Below are 15,472 nucleotides of genomic sequence, written 5' to 3' on the forward strand. Positions count from 1 at the left end.
TTTCTTCATGTTTTAGAATATTTCCCACACATTTCCCCTTGGTAGATCACTCTTCCTATCCTTTCTCACTTACTTAACTCTTACTCATCATTTAGATCTTAGCACAAATATCTTCTTTCAGACCAGGGCAGATGGCGCTGCTATGAGCTTTTATAGTTCACAAAAGCTCTTTGTTCCTTTCTTCAAATAACTTACTACCATTATAATCACCTAGTTAGATGATTAGTTATTTAATGTCTAGCTTCACAACTAGACTACAAACTACATAAAGACAGGGTGTATGTTTTATCCCAGAATGTGGCACAGTGCGGGTATATAGGAGGCTTCATGGTAGCTGCTCAGTGAATATTCGTTAAATGGATAAACTATTGTGTGAGTTTTCAAAGAACTTTTGTGACTGAGAGTGAAGAATATTCTTTAATATCAGAATTTGAAACACAATAACATCTGGTGTATTCCTTTATAATTATTTTTATTTGTGTTCCTTTCAGGTAACACTAAATAATGAATAAAGCAAATTACTCTGAAGTGTCTCAGTTTGTGTTCCTGGGACTTTCTACCAATGGAACAGTGCAGCATTTTCTCCTTGCCTTCTCTACAATGCTTTATGTAACAATTATTCTAGGAAACCTCCTTGTTATGTTTACAGTGACCTTTGACCCTCATTTACATTCCCCCATGTACTTCCTTTTAGCCAACCTCTCATTTATTGATTTGTGTCTTTCTACCTTAACGGTTCCTAAGATGATTTCTGACTTGTACTCTGGGCACAAAACTATATCCTTCAAGGGCTGTGTCACCCAGATATTCATCCTTCATATCCTGGGTGGATCTGAGATGGTGCTGCTCATTGCCATGGCCTTAGACCGATATGTGGCCATATGTAAGCCCCTCCATTACCTCACTGTAATGAGCCCACAAGTGTGCATTTTGTTTCTTTCTGGTGCTTGGATTGTAGGCCTCATTCACTCAGTGGCCCAGTTAGCTTTTGTTGTCCATTTGCCTTTTTGTGGTCCTAATGAGATAGATAGCTTTTATTGTGACCTCCCTTGGTTTATCAAACTTGCTTGCACAGACACCTACAGAATGGAATTTCTGGTTACTGCCAACAGTGGGTTCATTTCCATGGTCACCTTATTCTTGTTGATTATCTCCTATGTCTTCATCCTGGCCACTGTATGGAAACGCTCTTCAGGTGGTTTGGCTAAGGCCCTGTCTACTCTGTCTGCTCACATCACTGTGGTGGTTTTGTTTTTTGGACCATGAATCTTCATTTACATGTGGCCATTTCCCACAGTGCCAGTGGATAAGTTTCTAGCCTTTTTGGACGTTATGATTACACCCATTCTGAATCCTATTATCTATACACTGAGGAACAAGGATATGAAGATGGCAATGAGGAGACTGAGTAGTCAACTCCTGAATTTGAGAAAGAGCTCCTAAATAACTCACAAGGTTTCAAACAACTTTAAGTAATGCAAATGCTTAAATAATTACAAAACTTTGGGGCTGTTTTTCCTAAAGTCACAATTTTATAATAATCAGAATAGATCATTGATTATGAAATTACATTGAATAATCACATTAACTCATTTTAATAAGTTGTTTGGCATCTGAATTAAAGTCCCAGAAAATGTTTATGGGAAGTTGCTGAAAAAAACATAGATTATAGACTTAGAATCTGCTGAAAGTATGACCTCAGACATAAGACTGGCTGGATTCAAATAAATTAACTTAGGGTTGGCCCGGTGGCTCAGCCGGTTAGAGCTCCATGCTCCTAACTCCGAAGGCTGCCGGTTCGATTCCCACTTGGGCCAGTGGGCTCTCAACCACAAGGTTGCTGGTTCAACTCCTCGAGTCCCACTAGGGATGGTGGACTCCGCCCCCTGCAACTAAGATTGAACATGGCACCTTGAGCTGAGCTGCTGCTGAGCTTCCGCATGGCTCAGTTGGTTGGAGTGCGTCCTCTCAACCACAGGATTGACAGTTCGACTCTGGCAAGGGATGGTGGGCTGTGCCCCCTGCAACTAGAAATGGCAACTGGACCTGGGGCTGAGCTGCGCCCTCCACAAGTAAGACTGAAAGGACAACAACTTGAAGCTGAATGGCACCCTCCACAACTGAGATTGAAAGGACAACAACTTGACTTGGAAAAAAGGCCTGGAAGTACACACTGTTCCCCAATAAAGTCCTGTTCCCCTTCCCCAATAAAATCTTAAAAATAAATTAATTAATTAACTTAGAGCTAATATACTCAAACTTTTGAGGGAACTATGAAATACACAACTCTCCTCTGATTTAAATTTAGGATATGAATAATCAAATTTATATTTTTTTCTGAAAGACAAAAGAATGTGTGAGAGAAGATTTAAAATCTTAAGGAAAAGGAAAAAGAATCTTAAGGAAAAGGAACAGAGTGGGATAAGTGGAGTAAACAGAAGATAGATAAGGTAGTGTAATAAGGGGAGATTGTCATAAGGTAGAAGGGAAACGAGGGAGAGCTTCAGAGATAGCCTGTTTCATGTATTTGGCCTGTGGCTACTACACTTACCCTTGCCTGTCTCAATGCCAACGACTCAAGTCATCTCCAGTTGGTCTAGGGCAGGGAAATTTATATTGTTGTTTATTTCATAATTTTTGAAACTGTCACTCAGTGTCTATGCCTCAATCAATCAATTCTTTAAACATCAAATAAATGTTGATCTGATCATTTCATAGCTGATATTACTATTATTATCCAACAACTACTCTGTCCGAATTGTTTACTAACAATTTTTCTCTAGTAACTTGTTTGACTCTTTTCTTGCTCAAGACATGGGTCCAAGTGTGTGTGTGTGTGTGTGTGTGTGTGTGTGTGTGTGCACGCACATGCCATATGTAGAAATTGTGAAACTAATTTAACTTATATTTTACTGTGATAATTAGAAGACTGAGCCAAATCACTACTAAACTATGAAAGGACTCCATATTTTCAGTATTTGTGATTAAAAAATTCTTTCTGTATTATGTAATCAGTAATATTTTATATTTTTCTTTCTCATGATTGTTTTATTGCCTAATATTTGTATTTGTAATGGATTCTTGTTAGGTACATTAAATTAAAAGGACAAATATAAAGGCAGATTTATGTTTGAGCAATTTGCCTTACTTCTGAAGCGAGCAAAAGGGAGAAGAAGACTAAAGTTCTAAACTCAAAAATTCTGAAGGGCAAAAATGAATGACCTGGAATCTTTCAGACCGAGGAGAAAGAGATCCATTAGAATCATAATCAAAACCTGGAAGAAATATGTCCAAGGAGCAGGTACAAGCGAGAAGTGTACTGAGTCTTATCAAAACTACAATCTAAATTCAAATAGGCTCAGTATTTGATTGCATTGGGGTGATTACGCCTTAACCTTTTATGCCTCATAGAAGAAAGAGTAAATATTTTCTGGAGGAATATATCATGTCAGAGCTATATGATCTTTTGTGCACAATGTCTAAAATACATAAGATAATTATGAAACATGCAAAGAAGCGGGAATATGTGATTCATAATTAAGAGGAAAATAGTTAATCAAAGCCAACCACAGATGGCTTAATTGTTGAAATTAGCAAGAGTGTAAGATAACTCATATATTTAAAAAAGACATTAAAATGTTGAAACATGGTAAAAACAATGAAGATTTTCAACAGAAAAATGGAATAGTGAAGAAAAGACCAAGTGGTATTTTAGAATTGAAAGGAAAATATGTGAAATTATGAATTTCAGTGGGCTTAAAAACAGGCTGAACACACACACACACACAGAGAGAGAGAGAGAGAGAGAGAGAGAGAGAGAGAGAAATAGTAATTATTTTATTTAAGGGTTTATACCTCAGACTCTATTGCTCTATTGGGAATGTTGCAAAGTTCACAGGACCATGTTATCTCTAAAAAGCAATATGAAATTTATAGTTATGTGGCTCCATGGATTTCAGATAAGAGATGTAAACTTGTATATCTTTTTGAGGTACAGTGAAGGAAGAATTCTTAAAAGTTTTGTTATATGTAATAATGAATAATTCACAAATTTTGTACATAATCTAGTTGCTTGCAGGCCATCTGAACACTGCAGTGAATTAAATGGATAGTTTATTCTAAAATTAGACCTTTCAGCCTCACTTTCATAACACTTTCCCCCTGCTTTTATTGGTATAGATAATAACCCCCGTAGCCCATTTATAATTAGAAAAAGAAGCAACAAAATCTCCAAAGGTTGTTAATACATCCATCTTTGTAGTTAATGTATATCTTCTAAAGACAATTACACTATTTCAGAAATGGCTAAAACGTGAAGGTGAGGGAATGACACTCTCTGCAGATTCTAATTATGATTCAATTTTTCTCTGATGGGATAGGAAATGCTTAATGATTACTTTTATACTCCCTCTTCAGTTAGGTAGGTAGCTAGAATGTTAACTGAGAGACTAATTTATCCGTTTGTAAAAACAAAGATAGCAATATTCAATGTACTGACATATTGACAAAAATTGAGAGAAGATCTATGTGAAATGTTTTTCTCAAGGAAATGCTTAGCATAATAGAAAATTTCAAGATGCAGTGGTGGGTATTGAAATAGCAGCACCAGTAGTAATAAGTAACATTAACATTGTTACTAATTTCAAGTCCTCCTTGGGCACAACCAAAATCATAGTTACAAACACTGGCCACATATTCCAAATCATTTTTCATTTAATGATATAATTGTGGAATATGATTGAGTTGACACAAAACTTACATCTAGAAATACACATGATTTCCATATGTGAATTGGGGAATGCTTCCCAGTCCCAAGTAACAGGACAGTTGTGGCTAATGTAGGGAGCTTACAGTGGACATTCTGATAATATAAGACTCTGAAATACCTATAGAAATCCATATGCTAACATGATGGTCTCTTAATGGCAGTTTTAATCTCTTTGTTTCTTAGAGTTTAAATGGCTGGATTTAGGAGAGGCATGATGACCACATAAAACACAGCAAGAAACTACCGAGGTGATGCTGAGTGGCCACAGCTAGATAATGATGCAAGGTCCAAAGAATAACACCACCACTGCGATGTGGGCAGTGCAAGTGGAGAGAGCCTTGGATGCCCATCCTTAGAGCGAAGGCTGACAATAAACAGAATGTAAGAACAAGAGATCAGCAACATAATGAAGCAGATGGTTGCCAGTACTCCACTGTTAGCATTTTATCAACATTTCTAGAATATAGGTGTCCATGCAGGCTAGCTTTTCATCAATGGAGTATCACAGAAAAAGCTACCCAATTCCCTGGGTCCACATAACCTCATCAAGGAAGGGTATCTATGATGCAGCATATCTGCAGGATGACTTTTTGTTGTTCATTTCCTTCTCTTCTAATTGTTAGAGAACTTTTGCTAAACAGACATTTGACTAGACTTGAGTGATGGGAGACTCTGGACATGTTCTCTGGTCATGGACCCAATTTAATAGTTACTGCCATTTTCACGATAGAGAATGAGAGCAGTATCTCATGGTTATACTGATAAACTCACTTAGCAGGTATTGTAATCACTCATCAACCATCACCAGAGATAGTAGCAAAAGATTTATTCTTATCGGAACTTAAGAATCGTCCTTGATGTGAGCCTGTTACTCCTGGTGCACTGTTGTAATCATACATCATCATCCTGAGACATGTGTCAATATTCACAACTGACTAGGGAGGTACTGGAATGCTTCCTGGCCAGTGGCCAGCTACAGTGCATGAAGATGATGATGAAAATTTGAGTAACTGCCAAGCAAAGTAATCACAACAGCATAAGCTGAGATATGAGAGTTAATAAACACATGCACACCATCCAATAAGATCAAAACTTGAACAATTCCTACTGGGATTTATATTATTCATTAATGTTCAAGGTGGAGGAAAGAGGCAAAGTTTAAGTAATTATGTATGGAAATGAGTTGTTGCCAACTTAAAAAGTATATACATCCCATAGGTGTTGTTAGTAATTGGTTGAGAAAGAATGGTAAATACCCATGGCTCAAACCAGGATAGTGGTTATGTTAGAAAGGGCTACTTACTCTAAGACCACTGATGAAATAAGAATTATAATTTGGAGTTAATTAATTATTGCACAAAGAGAAATTTCCTTTGTAAGAATAGGTTGGCCTGGCTCTTCTTCCAGACTTACAGTGTAAACAGTAATAGGCCAGTGGCACTGAAGACTTCTGGTTAGCAGACTGCTCGTAATTCTCAGTTAGTGTTGACCACCTAACTACAGATGGCTTCCATAAGGTAATAGGGAGGCAATTAAAAGCTTTATTCTTTTCTTTTGCTTCATTCTCTTTTATATCAACTGCTTGTTTGAAAGAAAACTAGACATTATTAAGGCAACTTAAACTGGGTCTCAGTTGTTTTCTTCACCAGTATTTGAAAAAGACCAAACATATTTGTTGTTTGTTTGTTTTTGTTTTTTTTGGTCTTGCCATGTTCTCATGATCAAGGAGATTGAGAATTTCAATGGCCTTAAATTTGTGCTCATATACTCCTGCAACTTCTGGGAAATGAGGCCCCTAATCAATTACCATGAGAAGAAAAGATAGAAAACCTAAGCCTGATTGATATAATTTTAAACAAAGGCAAGACATCTGTAAGCTAAAAATTGTTGTGTAAGGAAATCAGGAGGGAAAAATTAAGTGATGGAATATTGGATGTAGTCCTCTTCCCACATTTTCAACAGTGCTATTTTGATGATCTTAGACTCTTAAAAGATAACAATTTCTGTGTTACTAAAAACTCTTTTACCCCTACATTCAACTTCTTTCCAGGAAGTTATGGAACCTTGGGATGTAGACAGTATGATTTCCTCAATCTGCCATTTTCAAAGCTAAGTTTTCTTTGATGCTGGGTGCTCCTCATCTTTCTTCTGGCAGCCTGCTCAAAGAAGAAGCTGATATAGCGCTAGGTCTTAGAAGAACTGCTAGATATAAACACATATCGCACGGATCCTTTACCTTAAAGAATGTACTATTAGGTTGGTAAGTCAAGATTAATAAATAGAACACTGAACAGCAACATTTAGTATACAGTTGAAGGTTACAAACTTCAGAGGATTAAAGGATCAACATGGACAGGACAGATTGGTGAAAGTGCCATGCATGGAATATACCAAATTTGAATGATAGGTAGATTCTGCAAAGATGTTGGGGTAAAGGAGTGTAATTTCAAATAGCAAAACCCATTTAGCCCAGCGCATGGAAGAGGACAGTGAGTGGTGTAAACCGAAGAGCCCAGGCAGATACAGTCTGAAACTTGGCTCTATTAGTTATGAAGTATGGGAACTCAGTCAAGTTACAAACTCTGAGCCTCATATATTTTAGTATCTAAAATGGATTCCTTGTTTTATAATAGTGTTGTTTTGTTTATTCAGTGCTTGTTTTTGTATATTCTTGGACAGTATCCAAGCAAAATAGCCCAGATAAGCAAAGGAATGTATAATCTGTAAAATAGTGATAATAGTGTACCAGATTTAGTTCATTCATCACACCAGATATACACTCTTGGCTTTTTTCCAGCTGGAATATCCATAATAATGACAGCCTTTGCCTCTGCTACGTGGCCAAGGGACCAATGTTGTTGCTTCTATGGGTCCCTCATTCTCTCTCAGGCGTGATAAAACATTGCTTTTTCTCCCACCAGCACTTCACCTTGGTTTTCCCACCTCTGGGCTCCTGTCTAATTTAAGTTTCCTTCTTCCAAAGAGGAGCTTGAGTTAAGAATCTGTGTGTAAATAGTTTATGTGAGAAGGAGATCTCTGGAAGTAGTAGAGAGGGACCAAAGGAGATGAGCGAGGGAAGGAGAAAAAATCAACATAAATGTACATTTTTGAGGTTACTGAGAGCAAATGTTTATGTCATTTGCGTGCAATGTGTAAGACAGTGGTGTACTAATGGAATACTAGATTGACTAAACCGTAGACTAGAACTTAATTTGAGGGAGAACAAGATATCAAACAAATACTTAAGTAAATAAACAAACAATTGAAAGCTATAAATAACTTCTGTGGAATAAAATGTATACAGTGCTGTGAGAGAGTTAAAGAGGGAACAATTTGGATTTGCATCTCAGAGAAGCCTCATAACAAATGAGATCTAAGATCTTCTTCAAATGCATACAAATGGAAAACAAGTGGAATTTTAGAATAGTAGCAAATATATATAATCTTATTTTATTCACATGTGATTTATCTTATAAACTAATTTTATTTTTACTTTTAGTTGAGTGCAAATAACTTGCTTAATATCACAAAGCTGTTACGTGATAGAAGTAGAATTCAAACCTAAATCAGATAATCTGTGCTCCTAGACACTATATTGTGAAAGATGGAGAAAAAAATAAGGTAGAAGACACGAGTGGACCAAAGAATATTATGCAGGATTGTGCTAAGAGATCCATTGACAGTTGCCTTATTGGCCTTTGTTCCACTCATTCAAAGAATACCAAGAAAACAGTGTACGTGTGTGTGCGCGCGCGTGTGTGTGTGTGTGTGTGTGTGTGTGTGTGTATCTCACACACAAGTGCCAAGTACAGTGAAAATTTAAAATGCTGCTTGAGGATACCTATAAGAGATCCATTTAAAGTCAAAGTCCTCGTATATATCTATAAGGCCCTACATGACCTGGTCCTTCTTTATTTCTTTGACCAATTTACTACTGCTCTATGCTTCATTTACTTTATTCTATTTATCTTATATTCCTTGAATGTACAAGTCATGTGCTTGCCTTATGACCCTTGCAGCAGTTGTCCTTCTAACTGGGATTTAATTCTCCCAGTCGTCCTTATGTGTAATTCCCTCATTTCCTTCAAGTCTTTGTTTAATATGACATTCTTAAAAATTCTTTCCCTATACCAACCATTCAATTTAATACTGCAACTGGCCCGACCCTCTGTACTCACCATAACTCTTAGTTTGCTCTACTATTTCTTTATTTTCTCCCACTGCAATCATTAGCTTTGAAGAATGAATGTGCTTATTTATTATGTTTATTGATTACCGTATATTGAGTATTTTCTGTCTTTTCCTACTAAATCCTCAAAGGCATGAATATTTATTTTGCTCTCTAATTTGTCTCTAGTAATTTGAACAGTAAATGGTTATGTGTTAACATCTGTGAAATTAATGAACAGAATGATTATGCAATATGTTTTGGGCAAATACATGTCATCAAATATATGTGGTGCCCTTTAGTGTGTCATATCAATACTTCTTAGTCTGATATGTTGATTTCTAGGTGTGAACATTCTCAAGATCATTTGATACAATGGAAGTTTACTGTTGTAACTTTGTTATATTATATATGGAAAGATATAACATAGAAGTTAGACTGTGATAAGTTAAAATATAAAGTATGTATTTAAAACTCTAGAACAATCACAAAAGAAAAATATATAGCTAACAAGCTAATGTTATTAATATGAATAAGTTTAAATAAATAATAAATATAAATAATAATATAAAATAACACTAACGTATCCAAAAAAGGCAAAATTGATAAAAACAGACAAAACATATATAAATAGAAAGAATGTCAGTTTTCACCAAACCATATCCATAATCATGATATATGTAAAAGGCCTAATAACCTAATTAAACACAGAGATTTTTGTATTAGATAAAATATATGTTGCAGACAACAACCTACCATTAAAAATAAAAACTCATATAGATTAAAAGCAAAAGGATAGAAAAAGAAAAGCTATGTTAATAATGTTACTATTTAACAAAAGAGTGGTATATTAATTTACTATTGCTGTGAAAAATTACCACAATCTTAGTGACTTAAATAGCAAACATTTATCATTTTATAATTGGTTAGGTCAGAAGTCTGATGCAAGTCTCACTGGGCTAAATTCACAGTGTTGGTTGAGTTGCATTTTTTTCTGGAGAGGCTCTAGGAGAGAATCCATTGCCTTGCCTTTTCACTTAAACCAAAGAGAGCAGCAAGAATGGCGAAAAATAAATAAATATAAAATATTTCACAAGAAAGCAAATTTTAATCCAACCATCTCAATAGTAATCTTATTAAATGTAAATGATATTTTATTTTTTGCTATTATCGTGCATATATGTATATATATACATATATGACAAACCCCACAAGACTTACTATTTTTTTACAGTCAATATTAAGTATATACTTATTTACATATATCAACATATTTAACAATCCACTTGTTCTTATTTTTTATTCTTTCTTTCTTTCAAATTAATCTTTCTCTCCAGGATTATTTTCTCTTACCTGGAAAACAGCTATTAATATTTATTTAGTGCAACTTCTTAGGCAACACATTCACCATTTTTGTTTTTTCTGAAAGTGTCTTTATTTTACCTTCATTTAAAGTATATGTTTTAATCTCATATAGAGCTTTAGGTTGGTATTATTTTCTGTCAGCACATTAAATGTCATGCCATTGTCCTCTGGCTCCCACACTTCTGTGTTAAAAAAAGCTGCCGTCCTGCAGTTGTTCCTTTCAAGTCAACATGTGTTTCCCCACCCCAGATGTTTCTAAGATTTTATCTTTTATTTTTATCTTTCTTATGTTGATGGATTTGGGTCTTTTATTGGTCTTTATTCTTCTTGTGGTTCACAGAGTTTTTTAATATGTGAATTGATGTCTTTTATCAGTTTGTAAATGTTCTTGGTGATTATCTCTTCAAATATTGCATCTGTCCCATTCTCCCTTTTCCCTATCCTACGTGGACTTCAATTGCAAATCTGTGAGACATTTTCATTGTTATCTCATATATCTCTAATGTCTTTTTCCATTATGCCTATTTGCATTTCAATTTGAGTGTTTTATGTTCACTTAAATTCTAGTTCACTCTTTAGTCTTCTACATTTATTTGGATTTTAAACTCATCTAATGAATTTTGATTTTAGATTTTTTTCAATTCTAGAATTTTCATTTTAATTCTTTTTATAGATTCCAATTCTCTGTTCAAATTTTCTATTGTTTAACCTGTTTACTACTGTTCTTCTATTGTTTTGAACATACTAGCCATTATAATTTAATGTTATTTTTATTTACTTTCATAGTCTGGGTAATTTCTGCTTATACTTTAGTTATCTTTTTGCTCTTATTTTTGGATAACATATTTCTATCTTTTAGTATTTCTAGTGATTTTCTATTAAATTATGGATATTTAATTTAAAATTTTAAGTTATGTAGCCTTCCCCAAAAGAAGGTTCAGCCATCTCACTACTAGATCAATACAGTGTAGGTTAATTCCCTTAATCCACTGTGTCTCAGCTGGGGCAAATTTGCCCTCTAGAGTATATTAGGCAAAATATAGGGATCCTTTTGGTTGTTACCACTGAGGAGATTCTACTGGCACCTAGTACATAGAAGGTGGAAATGCTGCTGAGCAATCTACATATAGTATACAGGAAAAACCCCCACAACAATGAATTGTATGGCCCCAAATATCAATAATGTCAACGTGAGAAACATGCTTTAATCCAAACGGTGTTTTGTTGGGTTTAAGCTGATGTGCAGCTTTCATAAGACTAATTCTATCTCTATGGTTCATCCATAGATGTCCAAGATTAAAACTGAACCCTGATGTATTCTCAGGACTTCTGATTTACTTATGTAAAACTTAAATTTAGAGATGATGGAAGTGAGCATAGAGACAACAGAATATAAGGCTTCCGTTTTGTGTGGGGATATCTAGTAGTACTAGAGTGGCTCTGGAATTTTCCTGATGATAAACCATGTTTCAAGTGCTATGATCCTGGAACCAGCAGTCAAAAAATGATTTGTTCTGAAAACATTTATACATAAAGACACGTGTGCTCCAATGTTCATTGCAGCTTTGTTTACAGTGGCCAAGACATGGAAACAACCAAAATGTCCTTCGATAGATGAATGGATAAAGAAGTTGTGGTATATATACACAATGGAATACTATTCGGCGGTAAGAAAAGATGATATAGGAACATTTGTGACAACATGGATGGATCTTGAGAGTGTAATGCTGAGCGAAATAAGTCAGACAGAAAAAGCAGAGAACCATGTGATTTCACTGATATGTGGTATATAAACCAAAAACAACAAAAGAACAAGACAAACAAATGAGAAACAGAAACTCATAGACACAGACAATAGTTTAGTGGTTACCAGAGGGTAAGGGGGATGGGGGTGGGAGATGAGCATAAGGGGGATCAAATATATGGTGATGGAAGGAGAACTGACTCTGGGTGGTGAACACACATGGGATTTATAGATGATGTAATACAGAATTGTACACCTGAAATCTATGTAATTTTACTAACAATTGTCACCCCCAAAAATTAAAAAAATAAATTAAAAAAAAGAAAATCATTAAAAAAAATGATTTGTGTATTTCCTAGCTCCATAAATGCCACAAAGACAGTAAATTCCCTATATATACACCAATTTGTTGGTAATTTTCTGGGATTTATTACTAGTTGCCACATCAAAGGCTACTCTTACACTCCTTTCCATGACTTTGTAAACACCTAATGCCTTATCTTACCCCCATTTTAAAAAAAAAACCAGAGTGGTTTAGTTATCTATAGACAAATAATTACTGACACACAAATACCTGTCATTATTACATTTAGTGTAAAAAGATTTTTGAATGAATTAAAATTCTTCTCTAAGATTTAAAAAATGACAATTTTGAATAACCACAAAACTCTCAAAAAGTTTAAAATATGAAGTTAAATAGTGTCATGACAGTTTCCCATGGAATATAACAGCTTTCTTTTTTTCCATCCACCAAATTAGGAAAAAATAACTAGGTCTCTAAGTGCCCATAAAAAGTACTTAACAGCATGATACTTTTCTATTTAATAATATTTTAACATAGTCCTTTATTCAGAATCTTTAGTATCATGCCTTAAGTCAAAGGAAATGTTAGTTATTCTTGCTTAATGAAGTTTAATGGCCTCTCTTTGAAATTTGAATAACTGAACTACTTGCCATCACGTAAAACACAAGATTTTGACCCTACCGACCTATCCAACTTCAATTCCTGCCACTTTTCCACTCATTACCTATGTTACAGGTACCCCATTATGCTGTATAGTCTTCAAGTATACCAAGCCCATAAGATCTTGTGTCCTTGTGTTACTCATCCTCTCTGCCTAAAATTTTCTATCCCCAGATAATTGTATGATTATTTCTTTCAAGTCATCTGGATAACAGCTAAACACCACTCAACAAAATCTTGCCTAACAATCAAAAATAAAGTAACTGTTATCTCCTAGTCAAACTCTACCATAACGTTATTTTTTATTTGCCTCAGGGCAATATCTTTTTCAGGTAGTATGGTATTTTCTTTTTCAATTTAATTATTCAATTAAATAATTCAATTTAGTAATTCAATTTAACCTGTCTATCTCTTTAAATGTAACTCCAGGAGGCCTGGAATCTTACCTGTCTCATTTATACATCTAAAAGAATGGTACCTAAAAATTGGAAGGGGTTAGTAAATACAGTATTTGCTAAATGACTGATTCAGTGCATTAATGAATAAATAATTTAATTAATTCCACCTGGCCCTTTTCCTTTCTTGCTTTTGTCATTCTCCTATTCCGTTCAGCAAACCATGTGCCGACTCAATAATCTCCTCATGGAAGCTTTTACCTCCTGGTTGCGAAGTGTGTAAATCACAGGATTCATCAATGGAAAGATCACTGTGTGAAAAAGAGAAACCACTTTGTCAGCTGGGAAAGCTCTGAAGGGGCGAGTGTAGATGAAGATGGCAGGTCCAAACATGAGAAACACAATGATAATGTGTGTGGTGCATGTGGAGAGAGCCTTGTTCTTCCCCTCAGAGGAGGACCCACATACACGGCAGACGATGACTGAATAGGAGGCTAGAAGCCCCAGGAAGCACAGGAGGGTGAGCAGACCACTGTTGGAGACCATCAGAAGCTCCACCACAAAGGTGTCTGTGCAGGCCAGCTTGATGACCTGCGGCACATCGCAGAAGAAGTTATCCAGCTGGTTTGGGCCACAGAAGGGCAAGTGGAGAATAAGGACCACCTGTACAATGGAATGAGCAAAGCCCCCAAGCCACACAGCCAACAGCAGGGCATAGCAGGCTCTAAGGTTCATGACAGTTGAATAGTGCAAAGGACGACATATGGCGATGTAGCGGTCAAAGGCCATCACAACAAGAAGGAACATTTCCCCACCTCCAAGGAAGTGCAAGAAAAAGAGCTGAGTGATGCAGTCTCTATAGGAGATCACTTTCTTCTCAGAGAGGAAGTCCACCAGCATCCTGGGAGCCACAATGAAGGAGTAGGATGCATCCAGGAAGGCCAGGTTGCCCAGAAAGAAGTACAGGGGGGCTGTGAGGGCAGGGTCTGATTTGATGGTGACAATGATGAGGAAATTTCCAGGGAGGATGATGAGGTAGAAAATTAAGACTAGCACAAAGACCAGGAGTTGAGCATCTTGAGACTGGGTCAGACCAAGGAGGATGAATTCTGTCACAACTGTGTTGTTTTCTCTCTCCATCACTCCTCAGTCTGCAGAATCACAATGAGCAAAATATTATCTGTATAACCACCTTTTTATCTGTTCCATAGCTCTTCTCTGGATAAAAACATTTGCCACATCCAACATTCCCTAGCTAAAAACAACTTACACCTCGTAACTATCCTATGTTTTGAGTTAATCTTTCTACACTTCATTTTCCAATTCCCATACGACACTGTTCTTACAGCTACCCTATTTTTCCCATTTAAGTGCTCCTGTAGGACTCTGGGCTACTTTGTTAGAGGTACCGAAAATAAGACCTAGCCGGGCAATCAGCTCTAATGTGTCTTTTGGAGCAAAAATTAATATAAGACCTGGTCTTATTTTATTATAAGACCCGATCTATAATATAATATAATATAATATAATATAATATAATATAATATAATATAATATAATATAATATAATATATATAATATAATACTGGGTCTTATATTAATTTTTGCTCCAAAAGACACATTAGAGCTGATTGTCCTGCTAGGTCTTATTTTTGGGGAAACAGTATATTAGAAATTTCCTGATTAAAACAAAACCATTATCAAAATTGTCAGTTTTTGTTTCATTTGATTTTCATTGTTGCTATTGTTAGTGGTGGGGCACTGTCTCTAATGTTTAAATTAGTTGCTGGGTTTTAGTCCCTTCTCTTCATTCCCACAGAGCATAGTGTTTGGCAGGTGTTCCTTGCCTTCAGTTCCTATAGAATACCCAGTGCCCGGCTTGTAGCTACATGCCTTGTTTCCTCAATTTGTGCCTACTAGTTCCCATCACCTTGTACTGCTTTGGCACCTTTGTGTACCCTTCCTCCAAACTGGCCACCAGGATCTCAAGAGACCTACATTTCTCCTAACTCATAGGTATTACCCTGGTTATACCCCTAGTTGGATCCCATTGCTACATCTGAAATCT

The 15,472-nt window shown here is 35.8% G+C and overlaps 2 protein-coding genes across 2 annotated transcripts; one reads left to right on the top strand and one right to left on the bottom strand.

Annotated features, from left to right (window-relative positions):
- The first annotated feature begins 504 nt into the window (after positions 1–504).
- LOC109458873 (olfactory receptor 4F15) lies at positions 505–1,443 on the top strand. Its single transcript, XM_019752860.2, is given in 1 exon segment — positions 505–1,443. A coding segment is annotated over 1 exon segment (939 nt).
- A 12,174-nt stretch (positions 1,444–13,617) lies between these two features.
- On the bottom strand, positions 13,618–14,544 carry LOC109458877 (olfactory receptor 4N5). Its single transcript, XM_019752864.2, has one exon. The coding sequence runs from the start codon at positions 14,542–14,544 to the stop codon at positions 13,618–13,620; it is 927 nt and encodes a 308-aa protein (XP_019608423.2).
- Positions 14,545–15,472: the final 928 nt, after the last annotated feature.

The sequence above is a fragment of the Rhinolophus sinicus genome, linkage group LG03 (genome assembly GCF_036562045.2).
Source record: "Rhinolophus sinicus isolate RSC01 linkage group LG03, ASM3656204v1, whole genome shotgun sequence".
NCBI lineage: Eukaryota > Metazoa > Chordata > Mammalia > Chiroptera > Rhinolophidae > Rhinolophus > Rhinolophus sinicus.

Coding starts and splice junctions, on each gene's coding strand:
- LOC109458877 (XM_019752864.2), bottom strand. CDS start 14,544: ATGGAGAGAGAAAACAACACAGTTGTGACAGAATTCATCCTCCTTGGT.